We start from the raw sequence: 26,394 nt of genomic DNA, 5'->3' as shown, positions 1-26,394 counted from the left end.
ACTCAATCTGTGCCGTCCGCTACTCCCAACGTGAGTGAGGTACTGTTTTCTTCTTTTAACGTCTACTGCCCTGCACACAGAAGCCTTGTGACTGGCAAAAACATGCCCAGCAGGACAAACAAAATTGCTAAATTGTATTTTCTATAGTTAACTTTTTCTTTATTTTGCCACGTTTTCTTTTCTCACTTTGCACTCTTGTTTTATTTTATTAACTTTTAGCTCCTTGCAAACATAATGTGTACTGGCAGAAACATGCCCAGCAGGACAAACAAAATTGCAATGTTGTATTTTCTATAGTCTTTTTTTATTTATTTTGATAAATCGTCTTTTTTCACTTTGCACTTATGTTTTGTTTTGTTTTTGCTCATGAGCGCTGTTCTCAAAAGATGACTATTTTCTTATTCTCAATATTGCAAAGCAACATTGTTTCTTTCTTATCTGTAATTTTCAAAATGATGCTTTAATACCTAATTGTGCAATATGCCCCAATCCACCCCACTCCAATCCAATCTGCTCCTCTCCAATACTCACAACCCAACATACTACAATCTTCCCCACCCAATCCAAAACAATCTCCCCCACTCCAATCCAAAACTATCTGCCCCACTCCAATCCAAAACACTTCGCTGCACTCCAATCTATAACAATCTGACCCACTCCAATCCACAACAATCTGCCCCATTCCACACCAGAACAATCTGCCCAACTCCAATCCACAGTAAACTGCCCCACTCCAGTCTGCCCCACTCAAACCCAAAAATATCTGCCCCACCCCAATCCCAAATACATCTGTCCTACTCCAATACAAAACAATCTTCCCTATGCCAATCTGCTCCACTGCAAACAAAACAATCTGCCCACTTCAATCCAAAACAATCTGCCCAACCCCAATCCAAAACAACCTGCCCCACTCTCGTCCATCCCACTCCAGACTGCCCGCTCCAATCAAGCCCACTTCACCCCAACCCAATCCACCCCACTCCATCCCAGTTCACCACACTCCATCCCAATTCACCCCACTTCAATGTATCACAATATACCCCAACACCAGTCCAATCCACCACGATCCAGACCATTCCAGTCTTCCACAATCCAGCAAACTCCAGTTTCCCTTACCCCACCCCAGTCTAACCCACCCCACTCCAATCCAGCCCATACCACTCAAAACCACCACATTACAAGCCAACCCAACCCACCCCACTCCAATCCAACCCATTCTAGTCCAACCCACCCCAATCTAACCCACTCCAATCCAATCAAACCCAATACACCCACCTCACCCTAGTCCATACCACTGCAATCAACCTTAATCCACCCCGTCCAATCCAGTTCACCTTAACTCACTCCACTTCAGTTCAATCCACCCCACAAAACCTTAATCTACCTCACTTCAATCCAATCCAAGCCACTCAACACCAATCCAAGCCACCCCACTCAACACCAATCTATTCTACCCCACTCCAATCCAATTCATCCCCTTCCAGTCCAATCAACCCCACCCCAATCCAATCCACTCCATCCAATCTAAACCACTCAATCCAATCCACCTCCCTCCATTCCTCTCTACCCCATTACACTCCACCCCACCCCACTCCAATCCAACCCAACTCACTCATTCCAACTCACCCCACTCCAGTCCCATCCACCACACCTTAGTGCATTCCACCTCAATCCAATCCACCGTACCACACCCCAACTCACATCACCATAATCCAAGCCACCCCACACCAATCCAAACCGTCCCACTCCAAAACACCCCATCCTATTTCAATCAACCCCACTCTAATCTAGTCCACCCCATCCATTCCACCCCACCCGAATCTACCTCACCCCACTCTACCACAGTCCACCCTACTGTACTCCAACCCACTGAACTCTAATCCAATAGTACCCAGTCAATTTTAATCCACCTCACTCCACCCCAACCCACCTCATTCCTCAAATCCACACAACTTCACTCTACTTCAATCCACCACACTCCACTCCATCCCAATCCAATCCACACCACCCCAGTTCAGTTCACCCCTCTCCAATCCAATCCAATCCATACCACCCCACTCCAATCCAATTCACCTTAACCCACCCCAATCTAGTCCAATACAGTCCACCTTAATCCACCCCACTCCTGTCCAATCCACCCCACTCCAAACCACCTTAATCCAACCCACACCAATATAATTCATCCCACACCAATCCACTCCATCCTAGTCCAATCCACCCCACTCAATTTAATCCACCCCACTCCAATCGAATCCAACCGACTCCAGTCCAGCCCACCCCAATCTAGTCCAATCTACCACAATCCACCCTACTCAAATCCAGTCCATTCCAAAAAATCTATTCCACTTCAATCCACCTCACCCAACTACAATCCACCCCACCCTAATCCAGTTCACCTCAGTCGAATCCACCCCAATCCACTTCACCCACTCAATCTAAACCACCCCACTATACTCACCCACACCTACAAGGCCCTTCACAACACTGGCCCGGCCTACCTGAATCATTGCATCGCTTTCTATAACCCTGCCAGACCCCTCCACTCTGCCCAGCAGGCACTAGCCACCATCCCATGCATCTGGAAAACCACTGAAGGAGGAAGATCTTTTGCCTACCTCTACCCCACCCATTCTCAATCCACCCCACTCCAATCTAGTTCACCCCATTTTCTCTACCCCGCCCAAATCCACATCACCCTTCTCTACTCCAATTTACCCCACCATACTCCTATACAACCACCCCACTCTAATCTAATCCTACTCACTATACTTTAATCCACCCCACTCTATTCCAGTCCACCCCAGCCCACTCCATCCACACCCCTTCACTCTACTCCAATCCACTCCACTCTACCCCAATCCAATCCACACTACCCCAGTTCAGTCCATTCCAATCCACTCCACTCCAATCCTAACCATTCCACTCCAGTCCAGTTCACCTTAACCCACCCCACTCTAGTCCAATACAGTCAACCTTAATCCGCCCCACTCCTGTGCAGTCCACCCAAATCTACCCCACTGCAAACCACCTAATCCAACCCACAGCAATCCAATCCAACCCACACTAATCAAACCTAGCCCACTCCAATCCACCTCACCGAAACCCAATCCACAACACTCCAATCCTTCCAATCCAATACAACCCACTGCAGTCCAGTCCACCCCACTTCAGTAAAATCCACCACATTCCACCCTACTCAAATCCAGCCCTCTCCAATCCAATCCACCTCACTCCATAAATTCCAATGAAGACACTCTACTCCCTCTACTCTACTCTACAACACCCTACTCCCACACACCACAACACTCCACACCACTAACGTTTAGCCATGCGGGACAGTATCCACACTGATGTAGAACATGGCAAGATAAACCCAAAAGCTGTTGTATGGGTGAGACCTAGTGGCTTTACCAATGCTTTTCTACAGTAGCCTTTGTGTTCTGATGTCAGTGTTATTAATGTACAGTTCAGAAGTCTTATTAAATGGACAATAAACAAAACAATGTGTGTCTCTCCCGTTCCCCCCAACCATCCACAAAGCAATTGGCTGTAAACTTTTTACAGGCGTCTGTTTTCTGAAGTGACCGGTATTTCAGAGCTAGGTAGCTTGGACACTTAAGTAGACCCTTGTGCCTCTACTGCACAACTCCTCAGTTTGGGCAAATATGAAAAAACTCTGAGACGCACTGCAGGTATTGGTTTCAGTGCCACGAAGGGAATGGAGAAATGCTCCCCAGACGTCTGTGAGCAATGCAGAGAAGTGCAGAAAGGGACGTGGGCAGCTCCACAGGCTGGGTGTTTCCACTAATTTAAAGCCAGGTAGGAGGAAAGCCTCCTTCTGACTTAGAAATTGATAGCCAGTGGGAGCAGGGCCAGCTTTAGCACTTGTGGTTCCTGGTGCGACAATGTTTGTTGACACCCTCAGAGACCTCCTTCTCCACAGATACCCTCACTAAACCCTTTCAAAGGTGCCCTTTATGTCTCCAGTGCCTCTCTCTCAAATGTATCTAAACTGTTTTATAGTGCTACTCATACCAGTGTATGGTGTCAAAGCACTCAACATCACACACATATTCTACAGAGACAATGAATCATAAGTGTGTAAATCAGAGTATGTTACCTTAGACAATGAGGGCTACAAGGTGTAGGAGTCACACATCATCCATACTGATCAGGAGTATATTTTAAGAGTGCCTTGTCTAGAGAACCACAAACTCAGGATTTAAAATGCAAAATAGTGGTTGGGTTTAGCTTTACTAATAAGAATGTATTTCCATCCGAATTAACCCTTTTAGCAAAATTAGGATTATGAAAGACTGTATCTTTCAGTTTGCATGCATCTCTTTGATGACAGTTGATAGCTCACTGTGCTGCATTAGGGTTCTTACTCAATAAGAAATGCAACTATCAAAACTATCTCTTTGGCAAAAGCAGTAACTCACAGAGCTGTCTACATAAAATACAATTCTGTGATCTTCAAGGTACACATTATTTGCAACAGACATTTTAACCCTTTGTGCTACATTTTAGGTCAGGCAGAGGTATCTTAACATTTCTATTGTTGCTTGAAAATTGCTAGCCACACAAGGAATTCTGCAGCACGTGCAATTCTCAAAGCAGCTAGGCAGAAAATAACAACAGCATTTCCAATCCGTACCCCAGTAATAAAGGGCCTGATTCACAAAAGTAAACATATAATTTTGTGTACGTTTACAATTGTTTGCTATTCACAAAGGATTTATGAGTAGTATCTATATACGAGTTTTGAGTCTCCACACATATAAAAACCTCCCTTTTTTAGGTCAAGCATACCAGTGTGCAAGCACTACTTTTCTGACGTGTTGGCAACTGTAGAAGGCTGGCCTGGTTTGTAATGGGTACCAAAGGTACTTACACCTTATACCAGGTCCAGTTATCCCTTATTAGTGAAATGTAGTCAGTGTCTACAAGCCAAGCTGTCTAGGGGTAGTTGTAGCTGAGCAGCCAAGGCTTATCTATGAGACATGCAAAGCTCATGCAATACACTGTAGTCACACAGTACTTACACACATGAAAGAAAATAGTGTTACAAAAATAAAGGTGCTTTATTTCGGTGACCCAAATGCCAAAAATACCTTAGAAACTATACTTCCTTAGGAGGTAAGTAATATACATAGTATATACACTAGAATACAGTAATAGCTGTAAAAAACAGTTCAAAAACAGTGCAAGTAGTGACAATCACAATAGTTAGAGATGTACCTAGGGGGAACACAAACCATTTACTAAAATAGTGGAATGCAAAAGTCAGTTTCCCACCCAGGCAAGTGTAGTGTGTAGAGGGGCGCTGGGAGTGTAAGAAACCACCAAAGGTAAGTAATAGAACCCACCACAGAGCCCAGGAAAGCAGGAATAAGTTTCCTAGAACACACAAGAACACGTTATAAAAGATTATGCAAGAACCAGAAGAGACTGCAAGACACCAGTGATGGATTCCTGGACCTGAAGACCTGTGGAAGAAGGTGACCAAGTCCAAGAAGCACTGAAGAGTCCAGGGAGAACATAAGCCCCTGCTAACCCGAATGAAGGTGCAAATGAAGAACCACCGTTGAAGAAGAACAGTCAGTACTGCACCCAAGAAGACAGATGTGAGTTCCTGATTGGTGCAGATGATGCCCCATGCTGGATGGATGATTGCAGTCTGGTTTGCATCACTGGATTCTGCCAACAAGCCTTGGAACACGCAAAGCAGTGGTTAGCAGAAAATGGCACTGCCCGGGACCAGTAGGGACCTGGTGGCCTCTACCCAGGAGAGTGAAACAGAGGGGGCTCTCAGCAACTCAGAGAGCCCTCAGAAGACCACGCAGCGTGCACAGGAGTCTCACAGCACAGGGATAGAGAAGGTGCCAATGGAGGCCCATGCAGCACTACACAAGGAGATCCCACGACGCCGGTGAACCACTCAGGAAGCTGTGCGTCACAGGAAGGAGTGCTGGAGGCCAGAGCTGTGCTGTGCATGAAGAACTTCATGCAAGGTCGCACACACGCCTTGGTAACTGCAAAACATGCAGTGCACGGGGGTACTGTCTTGAGTGGGGAGGCAAGCTCTTACCTCCACCAACTGTGGACAGCTGAACCTTAGGACCGTCGGCACCACTTCAGTCCACCACCCATGTTGCTGGATCGACGCACTTCGTCAGGAGAGGGGACCCTCGCCACCGGTCATCGCTTCAGAGGGGTGGCTGCTGAAGCAGGGAAGTGACTCCTTCACTTCAAGGGAGATACCTTTGTTCTTCTGATACTGGCTGAAGTCTGGCTGCACTCTGAGGATGCACAACCTGGAAACTGTTGCAGTTGCTGGCAGGAGCTGAAGATGCAATGTTGCGGAAGTCATCTTGGCTTCTTTTTTGCAGCTTGTAAAGTTCCTGGAGGGTCCAGATGCAGTTTTGTTGGTACAAGGTGAAGTAAAGGATGCAGAGGATTCATGCTGGAGTCTTGCAATCTGAATCTGAGGTAACACCCAGAAGAGAGACCCTAAATAAGCCTGAAAGGGGGATTGGCCAGCTACACAGGTAAGCACCTATCAGGGGAGGGCTCTGACGTCACCTACTGGCACTGGCCAAACAGATGCTCCCAGAGTGTCCCACCACCTTGGAATCCAAGATGACAAAACCCAGGGACACTCTAGAGGGTCTCTGGGCACCACCCCTGGGGTGGTGATGGACAGGGGAGTGGTCACTCCTCTTTCCTTTGTCCAGTTTTACACCAGAGCAGGGACTGGGGTTCCCTGAACCGGTGTAGATCGGATTATGCAAAGAGGGTACCATCTGTACCCTTTAAAGCATTTTCAGAGGCTCTGGGAGGCTACTCACCCCATCCCTGTAACACATATTTCCAAAGGGAGAGGGTGTAAAACCCCTCTCCCAAAGGAAAAGCTTTGTTCTGCCTTCCTGGGCTCGTGCTGCTTGAGCAACAGGAGGTCAGAAACCTGTCTGTAAGGTGACCGCAGCTGAGGCTGCCTGGAAAACCTCGGAAAGCTGGTATGGCAGTACTGGGGGTCCACTGTGGAGCCCCCAAAGTGCGTGGAATTATACAACCAATGTTAGAATCAGTATTGGGGTATAATTCCAAGATGTTAGACACCTTACATGGCCATATTTGGAGTTACCATTGTGCAGCTGGACATAGGTATTGATCTATGTCTAGTGCATGCGTAAAATGGCGTCCCCGCACTCACGAAGTCCGGGAAATTGGTCCTGGATGATGTGGGGGCATCTCTGCTAGTGCAAGGGTGCCCTCACACACAATTACTTTGCACCTAGCCTTTAGGGTTGGAAGGCCTAACATATAGGTGACTTATAAGTGACCTGGTGTGCTGCAGCCCATAGGGATCCCCTGGAACCCCAATGCCCTGGGTACCTAAGTACCATATACCAGGGACTTATAAGGGGTGACCAGTATGCCAATCTGGGATGAAATACTGGGTTACCAGTATGCAGTAACAAAATTGAAAGGAGAGAGAGCATAAGCACTGGGGTCCTGGTTAGCAGGGTCCCAGTGACACAGTCAAACACACTGACATCAGGCAGAAATAGGGGATAACATGCCAAAAAGAGTTTACTTTCCTACAGCCACACCCACCACACACCCATTACTATCACTTATTCATGGGCTTGCCTTTCAAAAATCTTTTATTTCCATTGGTAAATGCATTACGTTTGTCCCTCCTAAGGGCAGCTTTATTACCACCTTGGTGACCGACCATGTTACATAGATAATTGCACGCTTGGCAATAGCTTCGACTGCAAGCAGGCTTCTTTTTCATTTTGTGTCTCTTCTTCACGCTCGCGGCTGAGCTTTGAATTGGCTCACTTATGTCCAGTGTTCTACTTTTTATTTTCAGTTTGTGTGGCGAAAAAAGTCCAGTTATTAATTTACAATGCTAATAGCTCTAACTCGAGCAAACGCGAAACCCATTGCATTGCAAATGCTTGTAATATGCGAAGTTTCCGCACTCATACATATACCACTCGTAAATCCCTTTGTGAATCACAACCAATTATAAACCTACACAAAAGTGTAAGTTTACCTCTGTGAATCAGGCTGTATGAGTGCACAACCTAAACAGTACCAGTTGCAAAATACATGCTTCTTGAAGCAGAGATAACTAAAGAAAATGAACCAGGTAACACTCCATACGCAGTCCAAAAACAATTACGTGCAAATAGTAATAGTTTATTTTCTTGTTCTTCTTTAATGTAGATTTTCATAAAACACATATGATACAGCCAACGTGTTATGTTGTTCGAGTTATACAAAAATGATTATTGTAGATTTTATTGGAACACTTTTGCCCAGAAGAATATCTCTTCAGAACGAAATGTGTTGGCTGTATTTTGTGTGTTTTTAAGAAAATCTACATTGAAGAAGAAAAAGATAATCAATTACTTCCACTGCTTGAGATTTTTTGGACCGCTTACAAGTGCTACCTGGTCAATTATCTTTAATTAACTCTTCAGCATGTGCTTTTAAACCCATAAAAGATTTCAAAACACAGTAAACACCTCCCCCCCCCCCCCCCTCCCCAAATGTACTGCCCAGTGGGGTGGGCACCATTCGCACAGCCTTAAAGCCAGCCTCAGTGGTAGCACAGCACTCGGTAAATCGAGGGGCCTGCCAGCACGTGGCATCCTGTCAGAGGGAAAGGCCGTGGTGATATGCGCCATCACTGGCCTCTGTTTCTGTCTCCATTATAAAAAAAAACCTGAAGACGGCTATTAATAATACAGAAGTCCAGTGAGAGCTATGCCCATAGATGTGAGAGGCTGACTGGTCTAGAATTATAGTTGTTTTTACTACCAAAACCAGAAGACGGGAGCCCATTTATCTTTCAATTATGGTCTAGGGTAACGGCCCTATGTCACTGGGAAACATGGAGCTTGTAACACCACCAGAAACCAACAACCCTGTTTAAAATTGTTAAATAAAACTGTGAATCTGTAAACGTTTGGCAAAGGGTGTTTATGAAAGTTGGTAGAACGAGGTGCAGTCCTCCTTGAGGAAAGAATGCAATATGACAAAGTAAAACGTCTCCAGGGCCTATCTCTTCTTCCCAGGTCGGAAGTGGACAGAAAATAAGCCCGGGCAATAAAATAAAATAAAATGTGGTTCCCATTAGTGAATCAGATAGCTAAAATGTGTCCTTCATGTTCGAAAACTGGGTTCGTTTCGATCGTGTAAAGACATGCTGTGTAATTGTTATGCGTAGTATGGAAAACTGCTTGGATTTGAGCTAGCCGCAGACGTTTGTTTTAATATTAGAGAAATCAACAGTAAAGCTCGGGCCAGCAAACCATAAAACAGGCCCACGAACAGTAAAAATAAACAGCCCACACATTGACCTGTCAGAACCCCTCAGTGGCTTAACGAAACTTGAAGGGGCCTCCCAGCACATTAGATGAAGGGCCCCTCTTTCAGAACTCAATCAGGTGGCCTCAGGCCGATGTACTGTGCTGCGGGAGCCCAGTTGGGGCTCGGGGGCCTCCTGCACGCGGGGGCTGCGGTGGCCTTTGTTACGCCACTGGACTCCATACTTGCATCGCTTTTTGTGGCTGATGGGCCAGTAAAACCCTGTTTCTTCCCTTCCCCTTCCGCTCCTGCTGAAGGACTAGTGGTATCCAGTTTTAAATTACACATCCGATCATTGATCATAATATGAGTATGTCCCCGGAGAGCTGGGCAACCATTAACTTCAAGAGAGACGAGTTCTAGCGCTTCAATCAGACAAGAAGGTGTACCCTCCCTCTAACTCAACAGCTTCAACTGCCTGTGTGGGGCTGAGCGAGTGTTCTGCTGCCCTGGGCAGACATTTCCTAGCTATGGTACCTCACGGCGAGGAGCCCCGCACACTCTGTTTCCGCTCAACGACGCCACTTTGGGTCTTCGGACCAGGTGGAGTCACTGGAAATTAGCAAACGGCTGCTGGACACATTACTATTTGAGGCTGCACTTTAAACATCACTGGCTAGCCAATGACCAAATGACCCTTCCAAGATTCCAGAGTACACGGAGCAGAAGGCACATTATTTAACACAAAAAGAAGCTATAGTTCACATCTCATTATGAAAAACAATCGTGTGAATTCGAAAAATTGCGAATGTCCACAGTTTTATAATTTAATAAAGTTGTCATGTCATTATGCACTCATAATGTTGGATGTTGTCGTGAGCGCCTTAAACGATCAAGATGCTCAAAAGCAATAGTGTTAAATGCAGAAGTAGTGGTGACAATATTGAAACAAAGGTTGGAAATATCTCAGATACACTTGAAATGTATGATGGCCTCCTTCACTATCTATATATGTTACCTAGGCAGAATTATTGTGTAAATTTCCATCTAATTTTTATTTAACACATATCATGGCAGTCCATTCCAAAAAATGTAGACGTTTTAACTCCTAGTCAGTAGATTACTCAAGTGTGGTCTTCCTCAGGATAAAGTCAAAGATTCACCACAATCCAGTGTCGAAAACAGATGAAATCACCTGTCCCTAAAACTACAGAAAGCAGTGTGTATCGCCTGTCTGCTCCCCATTAATGATGAAAGTGCAATATCTGGTAAGACCTCCCCAGCATTACCACTTAGCAATAAACTCCATGGGTTTTTCAAACTCGGCTGTTCGTAATCTTTTGTGGAATATGGGAATCCTGTACCCTGCTTGCCTTGTGAGACATACCCCGGAACAAGACACTGCATTCTCAGGCCAGACAAAAATGGTAGCGAGGTGAGACTACCCATGAAAAGGTCCAGTACCCGCTGCATTTAAAGTCTAAAAGACACTTACTTCAGAATGATTATCGCTCCTGAATAAATAAATAGGTCTCCTGCGAGTGGACGTTGAAAATCAAATTATGTATATACTGGTCTTTACTTCCATCAGAGTGTATGTTAGAGTTGTTACAGTGCGTTGTTTGGTTTTACACACAAACAGAAGGAGTTGGGTCTCAGTACTACGACTGTGCTATATAACCCACCAGTAAAATGTACATGACAGTAGCACCACCCCTAGGCTTTGGCATGCTCTGTGTATCCTTCCTAAACTGCACTGTTTAGGCCTCTAATCTGCCTAGGGACCCACCAAGACTGCTGCCCATCTACACATTTGCACACTACTACTGCTGATGGAAGTGAGGGCGTCTGCAGTATTCAAAGTTGAACAGTATTTGCCCTGGCTGTGGAACTGCAACACCACCTCATCCCTAACCTCGCACACAAAATATCAGTGAACGCATCATCCCTTTAAAAAGGAGCCTTGTGAGTGCGCAATTCCTAGTGCCTGCAATGGGGAAAACTATTTATTGCATGAACGTCCGAACAAAACACACGTATATCCTCCACGAGAGTATATACGCCCTGGAGTGCTATGTGTACTGCCAATGTGACGGAGTCTCGACAGTGCTTGATTTGTGAAAGAATAAGTGCCAGGGCTAACATTTTTCTAAGAGCCATGCAGGTATCGTAACGCCGGGGTTAGTGAAAATCATGCTGTCTACAATTTTTTTCAGCTCATTCGGCTGTTCATCGACTACATATTCTTTCTGTCCATGCCACCGTTGTAGGTTAATTTGTCACCCCTGCTTTTTCTCATTTGCCATTTTTCTACCGTCTTTGACTTCCTCCTGATTTCCTCTTTTGCTGTTTTTTCTCTTTCTCGCTCTGATGATTAAAAATAAGCCCCGGTTCCCAAGAAAGAGCATGTGGGCCCCACCTACAACCACGGCTCCAGTTAAACACTGCGCCTTCCTCCGTAACAACCTCTTTCACTATGACCAGGGGGCTCTGCTAGCACCATAATAAACATCTATTTTACAAGCGTTATAGAGATGGATGCATGTCCCCACCTGGCATGTCCATTAGAACACCTTTTTTGTCCATCTCTTTATCATGTGTTGAACCGATGCTGGTGCTACAGAGCGGACGTCTCGGATCTACTGTTATCTAAAGCCCAATATTACCAGTTTCTGTCCCGAACTGGTGTTTATTGAGGGCGGGAGAGGAGCAGTTATTCACCATGGGTGTCCCACTTAATGAGACCAAATAGCCCTCCTAGTCACAGTGACTGAGGATAGACTCTGGCCTTATCAGCTCAAATAAAGTGAAGGTTTTTGTAAAATGTAACTAGGATATACTACTATGCTGCATAATTCAAAATTGATAACACAAATATGAACCTGCATACTTTCACTGACAGAAGTGAAGAAAGCGGTGATAAGTAACTCAGGCTGTCACCCTTACAGACGTGTCTCTGCATGCTGTGCACATCCCATGCCACCCACCCTCGCGATGTTTCACATACTTTCAAAGATGACCGTGTGCCAAAAAGAAAATACCGGATACAGTAACTCGATCTGAACCTATATTGTGTTTGCATTCATCTGAAATACCAGAGCTATTTGAGCAAGGACAGGGGAAGAATCGGTGGCTACTATGGGCGCGCAAAACTGCAAGTCCTGCTAACATACGCATGAGATCTGCAAGAAGGGAAAATCCCCCCCCCCCCCCCCCCCGCCCCCATATACACAACAGCTCTTACCGTGATGGCGGATAGTTTCTGTGCCTTCACTCCAGGGCTCAGGAAAAGGTTTAGCAGCAACAATAGGAGGGAGTACTGCAACAATGGAGACATCACTGACGAACCGGCTCTGCTCACAGGGTGCGCTGGAGGCGTCGCTGGGATTCGGAGCACCACTTTCTCCTTTCACTCTGCCACCGAGCTCAGTTTGTGTGCGGAATTTTCCACCCCGTTTTCTAAAATTTTGGACAATACCCGCTGCCCCTGGTGACTGAGCTTGCTGTCTCCAAGGATTCTTCTGCAGCTCCACCGAACGATGTCACCCGTCTCTTCCCAGGCACAGTCCGCGACGGTTTCTTGCACTCGTTCCTCCCCTGCAAACAGATCTATCTGACAGCTCCCTGGTGCTGTGAGAGCAGCAGTGGAGTGGACACCCTGGAGCTCTTTGCTTCTCTCTTGACCCCCCTCCCCTTCTGCCTTATCAGATGCTAAGGCTGTTGGAGTCTATGCCTGCCCTCTGCACTCCCGTGTCTTTGTCATCTGGGGGTGGCTGGGGGATGAGGTGCTGCGAGACCCACAGATGCCAGTTTTTCGCCGTGACCCTGCCAGCAGCAGACAGGGATGCCGCCCTGTGTGTGTCCGTACAGAAACTAAGGCTGCAGAGCGTAAGCTGGAGAGGCAGCAGAAGGGACGGGTGAACTTTCAGAAACCAATTTCTCCCCTATTTCTAGACCTGGGAAGTGTGTTTTTTTCTCGGTTCGCTGCTCCTCCTCTGCTCCCCCGGCTCACTTCAGCCCGGCCCCCTGAGTTTTCTCTCCTCCCCAGAGCTGCTGATCCGTCGATGATTGATGTATTCACCCGCTGACACCGGCTTAACTCCCCAGAAAGAAGGAGCAGAAGGGGAGAGATCGCGGCTAGTGTCCAGCTTGTTAAAAATGCAACAGATAAGAAGGTCACAACATCTCGGGAGGCGCTCCTTTCTTCCTTTTCATGCTCGCTTTCAGTGTTTGTTTTCACGGTTCCGGCTTCAGCTAGCTCCAGTACACCCTAGGTTGAAAAAAATGTACGTATTTCGGTGCAAACTGTAGAAAGTATTTCTCTTAGGCCCTGATTGCGAGTGGGCCCGTAGATACCTACCCCGTGTAAACCCTGTGTACGCACGGGTTTTAATTATGAGTAGCTATGTATTAAATGCATCCAATAATCATCAATGCGTTCAATACTTCAACCTTCCTTAAATTTAGACAGATCATCCCAACTGTAATTTAATGGAAAGAAAAACATGTAGTAGTTTCAGAACCCTGCAGATTTTGGTGTTTAAAACACCAACATTTGGTTACTACTTCCAACCACCTGTAATAGGTGTTACTTATTGCACTCAATAAATAATGTACTCAGAGGTATTGTTATTTATCAGGTGCGATAAAAAGCACCTATACTCTATTCAGTCTCTTAGAATGTAGGTAACTTGCATTAGTTATCTGTCTGTGTGTAATGCCCACCACAGCTAGTTATTTCTTTGTCTATTATTCAAAGTCCAAAGTTAACAAGCATTGGCAAAGCCTATAGGTTTTGGCTCTGCAAAATCTATTGGTTTTGAAAATGTTTTTTAAAGACGTTGCACAGCATGTAAGAGTCTGTCTTTGTACTGCGGGAAGAGAGATAGGCCCTCATTACAACCGCAGCGGTCTTGCAAAAAGACCGCCGAGGCTGCGGGAGCCAGAATACCGCCATTGCCGGCGGTTTCCTGGCTCCCTATTATGACAATTCCGCTGGGCCAGCGGACTGTAACAGTGTTACCGTCCGCTGGCCCAGTGGAAAAGTCACATCAACATTGCTGCCGGCTCGTAATAGAGCCGGCGGCAATGCTGATGTGCAGCGGGTGCAGTAGCACCCGTCGCGCATTTCACTGCCCGAAATTCGGGCAGTGAAATGCGCGAAAGGGCTATGCCTGGAGGCTCCTGCACTGCCCGTGCCAAGTGCATGGGCAGTGCAGGGGCCCCCAGGGGCACGCCAAGTCCCCTTACCGCCAGCCGTTCCATGGCGGTATGTTGGAGGGGCCGGCGGTATGGCCATGGCTATTGCGCCACGGTCATAATTGCTGGCAGAACACCGCCAGCCTGTTGGTGGTGTTACCACCACCTTACCACCGGCCGCCAGGGTTGTAATGACCCCCATAGTGTTTTTAAATCTGTTGGCAGAATGGTGGCACAATATTTCAGCCTGTGTGTTTACATCAGTAGCATCAATCAATCAAATAGGATTTTTTAAAGAGCAACTAATCACCCTCAAGGGTATCCAGGCTCATTCTAATAGCCAGGTCTTGAGGGCTGTACGGAATAAAAGATGAGAGGTGATGGTCCGGAGATGTGTGGAGTTGTATTGTATTGTATTGTATTGCATTGTATTGTATTGTAAGCTATTTATAGAGTGCATTCCGGCCGTAGCATTGAAGCGCTAGCGAACATTGAAAGGGGAAATCTAATAAAAATAGGAGTAAAGAAAAGAACTGCCAGAGGCTTGGGTCTCAGTAGAGTACAGCACAAGGAAAGACAGAAAGGGTTGCAAGCAAAGGAGTGCCTAGTCTAATCTGACAATAACCAAGTTTTAGGCTGCCTTTGAAAACTGAAGTACATCTCCTCCATCTTGATGGAAAGTGGGAGAGAGTTCCAGAGTCTTGCCGCTGTGACTGAGAAGGCTTTATCCCCCCCATCTGGCCGTATGGCAACAAGGAATACATATAATTTCCAATGCAGATGATCTAAGCTGACGTCCTGGCTGGTAAGGCCGTAAAGTAGAGCTTAAATAATTACAGCCTACCTGATAAAAAGCCTTACAAGTAAGACAGAGTGCTTTAAAAGTAACCAGTTTTTCCACTGGCAACCAGTGCAGCAGTCTTAAACTGCTGCTAGCCGATGCAGAACTTGGTAGTTCCAGAATTAAGTGATCCGCCGCATTTTGAATCAATTGTAGTCACTTAATAGAGACCTTCTTGATGTTAAGCATCAGCCCATTACAATAGTCAAGTCTAGAAATCACTAATGCTAAGGTCAACCGAATTTTAAGTTCTCTTTGAATAAAGGGAAAGATTTTCTTTTAAAATTTTCAGGCACCAATAGCAACTTTTAATTGCGCTGTTAATTTGATGTTCGTAGGAGAGAGTCCTATCAAACAAAACGCTGAGGTTTCTTACCATGGAGCTTGGAGTAGGACATTCATTGCAGGACTTAGGCCACCAGAGAGCACCCCATATATTGGTATCTAGGCCAAAAAGGAGAATTTCCGTCATTTCTCCATTTAATTTCAGCCAATTGTTGCTCATCCAATTATTGATTTTGTTCATGCATGTATGAAATCTAACTGCCACCTCCTCCCAGTTCTGATTAACCGGTACAATCAACTGGGTGTCATTGGCATAAGAAACCACTTGAAATCGAAATGAACAGATCAGTCTGTCAAGGGGAGCCACATATAAATTAAATAAGGTGGGGCTAAGTGATGAACACTGTGGAACCCCGCAGGGAAGTTGAAAAGGACGAGCCCTGAATTCTCCGCAGCTGACCGTGATTGATCTGTCAACCAGGAAAGACTCTAAAATATCAAGTGCCTTATCTCGGACACCAGCTTGATAAAGACGTTGTAACTGCAACTGTGGAGATATAATGCCAAATGCCACGGAGAGATCTAGAAGTACCAGAATGGCACCTTTCCTCTAATCAAGTCTCCTACGGATCATGTCAGCAGAAGAGACCAAGACGTATTTAGTGCTATGAACCCATGTTGAGACGGGTCCAAGAGCCTGCATGTCTGAAAGAAACTAGCCAGCTCAGTATTGAGGTGTTTCTCTAGTATTTTAGCTGTAGCTGGCAGCAATGATATAGGGCGTAGATTTTTTAGATCAGTGGGTTCCCTGCCCGGTTTCTTAGGAAGGGTAATAACAATGGATTCCTTCCAGGCAGGAGGGAAGCGACCTTTTGTCAACATTTCTTGATAAACTTGTTCAAGGGTGGTTGAAATCAAATCTGGAACTAATTTTAAGATCTTAGGAGGACACAGATCTAAAGGGGAACCTGATTTCAGACCCCTTAGAAGATCTTTGAGTTTTGATGTCTGTAACATTGAAAAAACAGGTAAGCTTAGGGCAAGGATATTGGAGCAGAACGGCTCCATAGTCTTCTACCCTCATCTCCATAGGTGGCTGTTTGAAGTTAGCATAGAGTTGCAGAACTTTATTCTCAAAAAAGTCAGCAAACCTTTGGCAGAACTCAAAAGAGTTCTACAGCGCTGGAGCCGAGAGGGAAGAGTACTGACCACCTGAAAGAGTTCTCTGGGTCCATTATCTTCTTCTATAATTTTATGGGTATAAAATTCAGTTTTAGCTTTTTTGATTGCTGATTAGTAATTCTCTAGCTGAGTCCTAAGCTTGGCTCTCTCCTCCGGATTCTGATGGAGCCCCCACCTCCTTTCCTGGTGTCTATACAATCTCTGAAAATTGTTTAATTCCTCCGTGTACCAAGGGGAGGAAATAGTCCTCTCAGGCTTATAGCCCGATTTAACCAGGGGGCCAAACTATCGATGGCCCCTCTAAGACTCTAAGAGTTGCTGTTTAAGGTTTTTGCTTCTATGTGGGAGAAGGCATGTCCTCCACTTCTGCTTTGGTGGATGCATGGAGTGTGGACAAGTGATAGGGAAGCAGAGCATATTCTTCTTGACAGTTGGTGAAAATTCAGGTGGTGGTTAATGTAGGTGGATCCTTGATTGTGTAGAGCAATGTGTGCATGGGTCAGCAGATTGAATACACACCTCTTCCTCACGGGGAGCTGGTGAAGTTGCCTGAGGTGTGGTGTGATGTGGGATTGTTGGGAAATGTCGAGGATGAGTCTGGCTGCAGTGTTGTGTACGGTCTGAAGTCTTTGTAGCAGTTGTGAGGCGATTCCTATGTAGAGGGTGTTGATGTAGTCTAGTCAACTTATAATGTGGGCCTGTATCAAAGTGCGTCTCATGTGCAGGAGTAGCCGCTTGAAGATCTTACATAGCATGTGCAGAGTGAAGAAGAAGGCGGAGGAGACGGTGTTCATCTGTGATTCCATGGTGAGCCTGTTAATGATGATTCCAAGGTTTCTGGCATGTTTGAAAGGAGTGGGTGCGGGTCCTAGTTCTCAAGGCCACCAGGAGTCATTCTGTGTGTTACTGCTCTTGTGGAAGATCAGAGCTTCAGTGTTATCTATGTTTAGCTGCAGGCAGTTTTCTTTCATCCAGTCAGTGATGCTTCTCATGCATCTGTAGAAGTTGGTTTTGGTGGTGGTGGGGTCATCGGTGAGTGAGAGGATGAGTTAAGTGTCGTCTGTGCAGGAGATTATTTTGAGGCCATGGGCTCTGATGATGTTGGCTTGCAGGGTTATATATGCATTAAAAAGCGTGCGGCTGAGGAATGATTCTTGGGAGCCCCACAAGTGATGTCTTTTGGTTCAGAGGTGAAAGGAGGTAGGTGAATCTTCTGGGTTCTTCCAGTGAAGAAAGTCATGATTCATCTGAGTGTATCCCCTTGGATGCCGATGTGGTGGAATCTCTTGATTGACGTGTGGTAGGATATGATATCAAAGGCTGCTAAGAGGTCAAGGAGGATCAGGGCCACTGTTTCTCCTCAGTCGAGGAGGGTATGGATGTCAACCATGGCTGTAATCAGGGTGGTCTCAGTGCTGGGATTGCTGCGGAAGCCAGATTGGAAGTCGTCGAGTAGCTGGTTCTGCTCCAGGTTGGTCATGAGTTGCTTGTTGATGATTTATTTCCAGTACCTTAGCTGGGAAATGGAGCAGGGAGATTTGCCGGATGTGTTGAGTACTCTGGGTTCTGCGGTTTCTAGTTTCTAAGTGTCCTAGAACGGTGCAATGGTGATGAAGGTGTTGAGTAGTGTGGTGAGTTTCTGCTGATCCTTTAATTTGTGAGACTGGAAATGTGATGCGATCAGGGGTCTGTGGGAGTTCCTGAGAGGATGAATTTCATGGTAAAGGTGATGTACTCGGTGGAGAGAAGGTTCCAGGTGTTTAGGGCCAGATGTAGCAAAAAAGCAAATTGCGACTTGCAATTTGCGAGTCAGTGCGACTCGCAAATTGCAAGTCGCAATTTGCTATGCAGAAAGGTGTCTCAGACACCTTCTGCAACTCGCAATGGGGTCGCAAAGACCAACCTCATCAATATTAATGAGGTGGGTCACAGTTTGCGACCCCATTGCGAGTATGGGCACTCACGGGGATGGTGGCCTGCTGGAGTCAGCAGACCACCATGTTCGTGACTGCTTTTTAATAAAGCATTTTTTTTTTTTTTCTATCTGCAGCCCGTTTTCCTTAAAGGAAAACAAGCTGCACTTAGAAAAAAAAACGAAACCTTTTGTTTCGGTATTTTTCAGAGCAGGCAGTGGTCCTATGGACCACTGCCTGCTCTGAAAAATTATTTTTGTTTCCATTCACAAAGGGGAAGGGGTCCCATGGGGACCCCTTCCCGTTTGCGACTGGGTTACCATCCACTTCAAGTGGATGGTAACTGCGATTTCATTTGCGACCGCTTTTGCGGTCGCAAATGAAATTGCATAGCATGCCGAGTCGCAAATAGGAAGGGAACACCCCTTCCTATTTGCGAGTTGGAAATGCATTTTGCGAGTCGGATCTGACTCTCAAAATGCATTTCTGCATACAGGAGAGGCTTTTGCGCTTCGCAAATGGCGTTTTTCGCCGTTTGCGAGTCGCATAACCCTTTTTATATCTGGCCCTTAGTTTGTAGTTGGTGCTGAATGTGGTAGTGGCAACTCAGACAAGGAAGGCTGTAGATGTAGGTTGGAATTCAAAGTTCCTGTATATAGTTGAAATGTTGTGAAAGATATCGGCAAGGTTGTCACACAGCTTCTGTGAGGATGTGATGTTGTTTTCAATAGCTACTGGGTTGGAGAACTTCTTAACAATGTTAAAGAGTTCCTTAGTGTTGTTGCACGATATTTAAGGCTAGAGCTGTATTCTTGGTTGCTCTCAGTATGCGGTGGTAGAGGTTGAGGGCAGTCTTGAAAGCTGCTCTGTTGGAGGTGTCTTTGCTGGTACGCCACTTCCTTGCCAATTGTTGATTGGTTGTTTGATTGATTGAATATCACTACATATTGGGTGGTGCTCCTTTCTTCCTTTTCATATTGGCCATCAATATTTGTTTTCATGGTTCTCACTTTAGTCTGCACCAGTGCACCCTAGGTTGAAAAAAAGTATACATTTTGATGCAAACTGTAGAAAATACTTAATTTTGGCCCTGATTACGAGTGGGTCGGTATATTCCTACCCCAATGTGAACACTGTTTATGCATGTGTCTGAATTATGAGTAGCTAGATATTTAACGGATCCAATAACCATCGAATCCCGTAAATATTTCAACCTTCCTTAAATTTCTGCAGGTCAACCTTGCAAAAATTTAATGGGGAGAAAAGCATTCAGTGGTTACCCTATCATGCAGATTTTAGTTCCTTAACACATCAAAATCTACATATTGTTCCCAACCAACTCCTATAGGTGTTTATTTATCGTTCTCAGTAATAACATACCCATTGGTATTATTTATCAGCAGTGATAAAAAACAACTTTACTCATAGTCAGACCCTTAGAATGTAGGTAAGCTGTGTTATTAGTCTCAGCATAATGCCCAGCACAACTATTAATTTCTTTATTTGTTATACAAAGTCTAAAGTTAACACACATTAGCAAAACCTACAGGTTTTGCCTATGCAAAGTCTATTGGTTTAGTCAAATTGTTTAACACATGTTGCACAGCATGTAAGAGGCTGCCTTTGTAATGGGTGAAAAGAGGTAGTGTTTTTAAATCAATCAATGTGTGTAGCTGTAAGAAGCACGGTCTCTTTACATGCACTTAGGGCAGGGTGATGCCTCTCCATTGCTGGGGCAGCTGTTTATTGTAGGAGGCTGGCCTGGTACTTACACTTTATACCAGGTCCAGTTATCCTTTGTTAGTGAAATGTAGGCATTGTCTGGAATCCAGGCTCTCTAAGGGTAGCTGTAGCTGAGCAGCCACGGCTTATCTAGGAGACATGCAAAGCTCCTGCAATACCACTGTAGTCACACAGTACTCACACGCATGAAGGAAAATACTCAGTGTTACAAAAATAAAGGTACTTTATTTTAGTGACACAAATGCCAAAAATACCATAAAGACTATACTCCCTTAGGAGGTAAGTAATACACAAATTATATACACTAGTATGCAAAAACAGGTGTAAAAACAGTTAGAAAACAGTGCAAATAGTGAAGATCACAATAGTTAGAAATGGGCCTGGAGGAACACAAACCATATACTAAGAAAGTGGAATGCGAATGTCGGTTTCCCACCTAGGCAAGTGTAGTATGTAGAGGGGCACTGGGAGTGACTCCTTCACTCTAAGGGAGATTCCTTCATTCTTCTGGTGCAGGCTGAAGACAGGCGATTCTCTGAGGGTGCACGACGGGGAAACAGTTGCAGTTGCTGGCAGGAGCTGAAGATACAATGTTGCAGAAATCGTCTTTGCTTCTTTGTTGCAGTTTTTACAGTTCCTGGAGGGCCCAGATGTAGTTTCTTCGGTGAGAAGGTGAAGTAAAGGATGCAGATGATTCCTGCTGGACACTTGCAATCCGAATCTGAAGAACCACCAAAGAGGGAGACTCTAAATAGCCTTGAAAGGGGGATTGGTCAGCTACACAGGTAACCACCTATCAGGGGAGGGCTCTGACATCACCTGCTGGCACTGGCCACTCAGATGCACTGCCAACTTGGAATCTAAGATGGCAAAAACCAGGGACCCTCTAAAGGAGCTCTAAGCACCCTTTCTGCGTGGTCACATCCCTTTCCTTTGTCCAGTATTGCACCAGAGCAGGGAATGGAGGTCCCTGAACCAGTGTAGACTGGATTATGCAAGGAGGGTAGCTACCCAAGAACTCCAAGAACACCAAGAGCTTTATGGCTTGCCCCCTGTTGTCAAAGCCTTAGGGCCATCAAATACGTTGGCCCAAATGTAAGCTTGCCTAGCGCCTCCTTGCACCACATTAGCATTATTTTTTATGACTCTCATGTGGCTCAATGAGGCCAAATTTGCTGTGCCATAGTTACAAAGTGACGCAATGCATGCACTTTGTAACCCCTTGCACCACATTATGCCTGCACCAGGCATAATGTATGCAAGAGGGGCATTCCCCCATTAGGGGGACCACAAAATGGTGCAGTAGAATCTATGAGATTCCACTGCACCCTTTTTTGTGGCATTTTTTTAACACCTGCATAGATCAGGCATTAAAAGGAGGCACACCATTATTTATAATGGGCCTCCATGTACTTTGCAGGATTAGCTGCAACATTTTTGGCGCTAATTCTGCAAAGTACTATAGCTTCAAAAATGTTGGCGCTATTGTCCCTAACCTGCGCCATGGTGCACCGTATGTTTAGTACAATGCACACATGGTGGAGTCAGGGGGGTGCTAAGGGGCGCAAGAAAAGTGGCACTGCATATAATGGATTGCCACATTTCTAAAATTTGGGACTTTGTTTTCACCAGATCAAGTACTACTCTCTACAAAGAGACCAGCGTTTGCTGTTTGGCCTCCAAGTGCAATCTACAATCACCCGTGGTTGTGTATCTCATTTACCTTGACTAGGGTTGTGGTCCCTACTTAAACAGGGTGCTCACCTCTGTCAACTAGAGACCCAATTTCTAACAAACATGAATTCTCCACCAAGAGACATCAAGCTGGGCTGTGATGTGCAGATATCCAACCAAATGCAAGTGGTTCTTCTGTGGGAAGGTGGTCACCACTTTCAGCCCTGCCAGAGGGCACCTGACTGGTATTGCAGAAGGGCGGACACAGTCAACAGTGTGCACCTGGGGTGTGCAGGAAGGGAAGATACAATGGGTCCCTGGAACAGGTACACCAGAGTGGCTTGTGTGCGACAGGAGAGTGGGAGACATTGTACCGATGGGCTCAATGCATGTAGCTGCACTGGGGGGACTCTGTGAGTGCTGGTAGGGAAAGAATTCTATGTGTGTAACTGCATCAAGGGCCTCAGTGTGGGCAACAGTGAAACTGAGTGTGGGAGGATGGAGAGAAGGCTCCGTCTGTGCAGCAGCACCGTGGGACTGAGTTCAGATGGTGTGCTTGTTCAGTGCATAGTAAAAAAAAGTACCCGGAGAATGAAGTAGCCAGTGGCCAGATACAGGCTAGTAGCCAGTGGCCAGTGACTAGAAGGTGTTCTTGTTCCAGGCTCCAGCAACAGCTTGGTGGCAAAAGCAGAGCAGAAAGAACAGGAACTGAAAGCAGACTATGTGCTGTCCAATGAGAAGCAAGTAAATTAGAGCGATGTTGGAATCAACAAATCAGAGGACGCTTCAGGTGAGGAGGCAAGATGGTGCATCGTAAGCAGTCTTATTAGTCACTCCTTCCCAGTTCCATATAGCCAGCATGACAGACACTGGCTAGCTTTCCTCCAACATGTGTGACTGCTTTAGCAGGGTCCTGGAGATGCATCGACAGACATGCCGCTTGCTCGAGGTTCAGGAAGCAGTGGTTATCTGCCCAGTCTGGTCGGAATGCCGAGACGTGATGAGCACTGCTGGAGTTCATGGAGTGCCAACCAGAATGTGGCCCAAGCTGCCTTAGGGGGAGACATGATACCAAGAATCTCACGACTGGCCCGAGGCCGAATGGCGGAGACCTTGCTGGTAGGACCATGCTTCTCTGAGCTGCCCAACTCCAAACCAGACCGGAGTGGCGGCGGCACAGGGGGAAATAAATTGGACCTTAAAAGCCTCACAGTCCCCAAGACTCAATCTTCATTAGAGAAGAAAGACCCGGGTCATGATTTTCAGCTTCGAGGATCAGTGCCGCACCCCTCTACCATGGATGTTTTCTCTGCTGGTGCAATTTTGACATTGGCCCCATCTTCAGACGATCTAAAGGGCCATATCATGATGTGGGGGGATAACACAGAGTCTGCCACTATGGACAATGTCACTGAAGAGTCGGGTGCAGGGCTGGACCTTCTCGGCAAGCCTGGTGTTAGTGTCTCAGGCAGAGGAGCAAGCTTCAACCAAAATCTTGGTGTTCCATATCAATACTGCAGCCGGAAGTTGGAGGATATCCCTCAGGTTAGTGGGGGTGCTGGTCATGCTGCGTTAGGGCTGGGCTTTCTGGATATTAGAGACATGAGAATGGGAGCAGCTCTTGACTCTCTAGCAAGGTGGATTCCCCAAGGGAGCAGTGATGTTTCTGAGAGTAGGGTGCCGACAGACACACTAATGACTTCAGCTTGGACTACTGGGACTCTGGATATAGAAGGTGTAAGTGTGGTGGGGATAGGGGGTGCTCCCCACTTTGGGCTCAATACTTGGAGTGTTCTAAACCAGGCTGAGATACCAGTAGATGCTACTGCGCACCCTCAGGAGATGATGGACTATTTAATCACTAGCCCCCCAGGGAAGGATGACACAGATGAGACAAGAGAAGGTCCCCTGGCACCCAAGACGTCTAAGTCCTGTAACAAGGATATCAGGGATCTGGTGGATGGTGTGGGGATGCCAAAGGTCTTAGATGATTCTCCAGACACGGGAAGCTAATTATTTTCACTTAATGACTCTTCCAATTCCAGAGATCTAGATGAGGAGCTGTGCTTGTCAGACTCAGTTGCCAGTTCAAGAAGCTCGTCAGAAGTTCTAAGCTCAACAGTCAGGTAAGCAAGACACCAAAGGAGATCTAAAGACCAGAGTCAAACCCAAATGATCAGGGAAGAAAATACGTCTCAGGCAGCCCTGCACAACAATGGCACTACTCCGCAACACAACAGGTTTATCCAGAGCCCCATAATCAACATCTGGTCATACTCTAAAACCAGGAGGGCCCTCAAATATTTGATGCTCCCCAGGGATAGAGGCTGCTGGGGCATGCCAAATTTCAAACATTATCTTTGGGCTGCTGCTCATCAATATATACAGTCCCTTATCTGTGGGAACTAGGAAGTTGATTGAGGGGAGAGAACATTCCTCCCATAAATGAGTTGTTACTTGGCAAAGACAACAGAATTTGTTTCCTTAGGGTCGGTGAGTCAAGCTATTATAAGAAAATTTGTTTCAAGACCGTTTTCACAGCCTTCAAGATTTAGATGAATATGAGGAACTGGGCCCCAGAAGACTTAGCTACTGTGCCCCAATAAAGGGAACCCTAATATTTTCTGCAATATTTCATGACCCACATTACCTTGGTTGGGAGGCTCGGGGGCTTAAGAACTAAGGAGATTTTTATGTGAGAGAATGAATAGCATCATTTGAGGAATTACAGGTGATTTCAGACTTGATAAGAAGCAATCTTTCAAATACTTAGAAATCAGGGACTTTCTTTTTAAAAAGGGAAGGGGTCCATGCAGCTTTTCTAAAATTACACTCCTGGAGATAGTGGGGAGCAAGACCAGTTGTACAATTAGTCAAATTTATGGATATCTGGGTTTTTACATACAGGATGACCTGGAAAAATAACTGGGTAAATGGCGCAACATTACAAAATAATTTTTGACCTGTATTATATACCAGCTAAAATTGCTAAATGGAAGGGAAAGGCAGACATTTGCTGAACTGGTGTCGATGTCAGGGGCAGACCCGGTCCATATGTTGAGCACTTGCCCCTCTTTGGAACTCTTGAAGAGAGAGATGACAAGGTTTATGGAAACTATACTGCCTGTGGACATCACCATGACACCCCAGCTAATGAAACTGGGTATACAGAATGAGGTGGCTACCAGGTCAGGGCAGTTTTTAGGGTCGAGCGCACAAGCACTCCGTCCCTGTTGCAATCTCTCTTTGGGCTTTTAACCACACGAATGTCTTACCTGTTACTGTCATTGGTTCGTGGGCTTGCCTTTTAAAATCCGCTTGATTTCATTAGTAAAAGGCATGCATAGCTCATGCCTTTTCCGGTGTTTATCTCCCCTCGAGCACACCGGCCAACTACAGAAAACATATGAGGCTCCATGTTTTCAGACAGGTTTCTGCACTACTTTATCTTTTTATTTTCCACGCAGCGCGATCGCGCCGGGTTTTACATAGCAATTGTTTTTTTCTTTCAATTTATGTGTCAAGAAAAGTCTGGTTAGGAGTTTACAATGCTAATATCTCTAACTCGAGCAAATGTGGGACCTGTTGCATTGCAAATGGTTGTTTAAACTTTATAGCCATGACGGTAGTCCGCATCTGTGTAGCATCAGCATGGATCGAACCGACATTCCACCAATGGCTAGCACGACTGCTTTTGATATACAATCTGGAAAGCACCTTGTATGATCGCAAAGGCATGAAATCCAGGAGCTGAGTGAGGCAGATCTGAGCCCCCTTTACAGGGATGGGTTAGAGAAGGGTCATTCAATTAGGAAGAACTAATGGGGTCATCTTCTCATTGACCGTCCTATGCAGACATGAATATGGTAGTTTGTCTTGTTACGTGGATTACCTTTGTTTTTTTTATCCGGGGTGCCCTCCCTTCCTCAAATTTGGTATGAATATTTATGTCATCAAAGAGCTCTATTTATTTTCACTTTCCGTGTATATATTATATTTTAGCGATGCCAATGATGTAACAGTGGAATCGAATATATCTGAGTCTCAGATGAATCAATGCCTGTTGCACGTTTTGCACTTTAACACCCTGGGTGCCCAGTAGGAGCTGGTCTCGTCCTTGGACACGGTTCCTGTGTGCTGGAGACGAGACCAGCTCGTCCTCCACCCAGTCCACGGGGAGCGCTCCCCCGTGGGACTCCCACCCATTCCCCCCCTCAGGGATGGAAGGGG

General features: G+C 45.9%; 1 protein-coding gene across 10 annotated transcripts in view; it reads right to left on the bottom strand.

The window, feature by feature from the left end:
- The window catches only part of SMOC2 (SPARC related modular calcium binding 2), a 1,415,403-nt gene extending 1,401,916 nt beyond the window's left edge, over positions 1–13,487 (bottom strand). For 8 of the 10 annotated variants that reach the window (XR_011203762.1, XR_011203761.1, XM_069234974.1 and 5 more), the window contains exon 1: positions 12,572–13,342. Coding sequence is in view for 8 of the 10 variants with exons in the window: in XM_069234974.1 (XP_069091075.1) it covers positions 12,572–12,664 (93 nt within the window). In the remaining 2 variants the exon portion in view is untranslated. Of the gene's footprint in view, positions 1–12,571 lie in introns of all 10 variants that reach the window. The other 2 variants (XM_069234975.1, XM_069234968.1) reach the window with 2 other exon arrangements.
- Positions 13,488–26,394: the final 12,907 nt, after the last annotated feature.

This window comes from Pleurodeles waltl, chromosome 5 (genome assembly GCF_031143425.1).
Source record: "Pleurodeles waltl isolate 20211129_DDA chromosome 5, aPleWal1.hap1.20221129, whole genome shotgun sequence".
Classification (NCBI taxonomy): domain Eukaryota; kingdom Metazoa; phylum Chordata; class Amphibia; order Caudata; family Salamandridae; genus Pleurodeles; species Pleurodeles waltl.
Note: the sequence above shows the minus strand (reverse complement) of the source record. Positions and strands in the feature narration are given on the sequence as shown.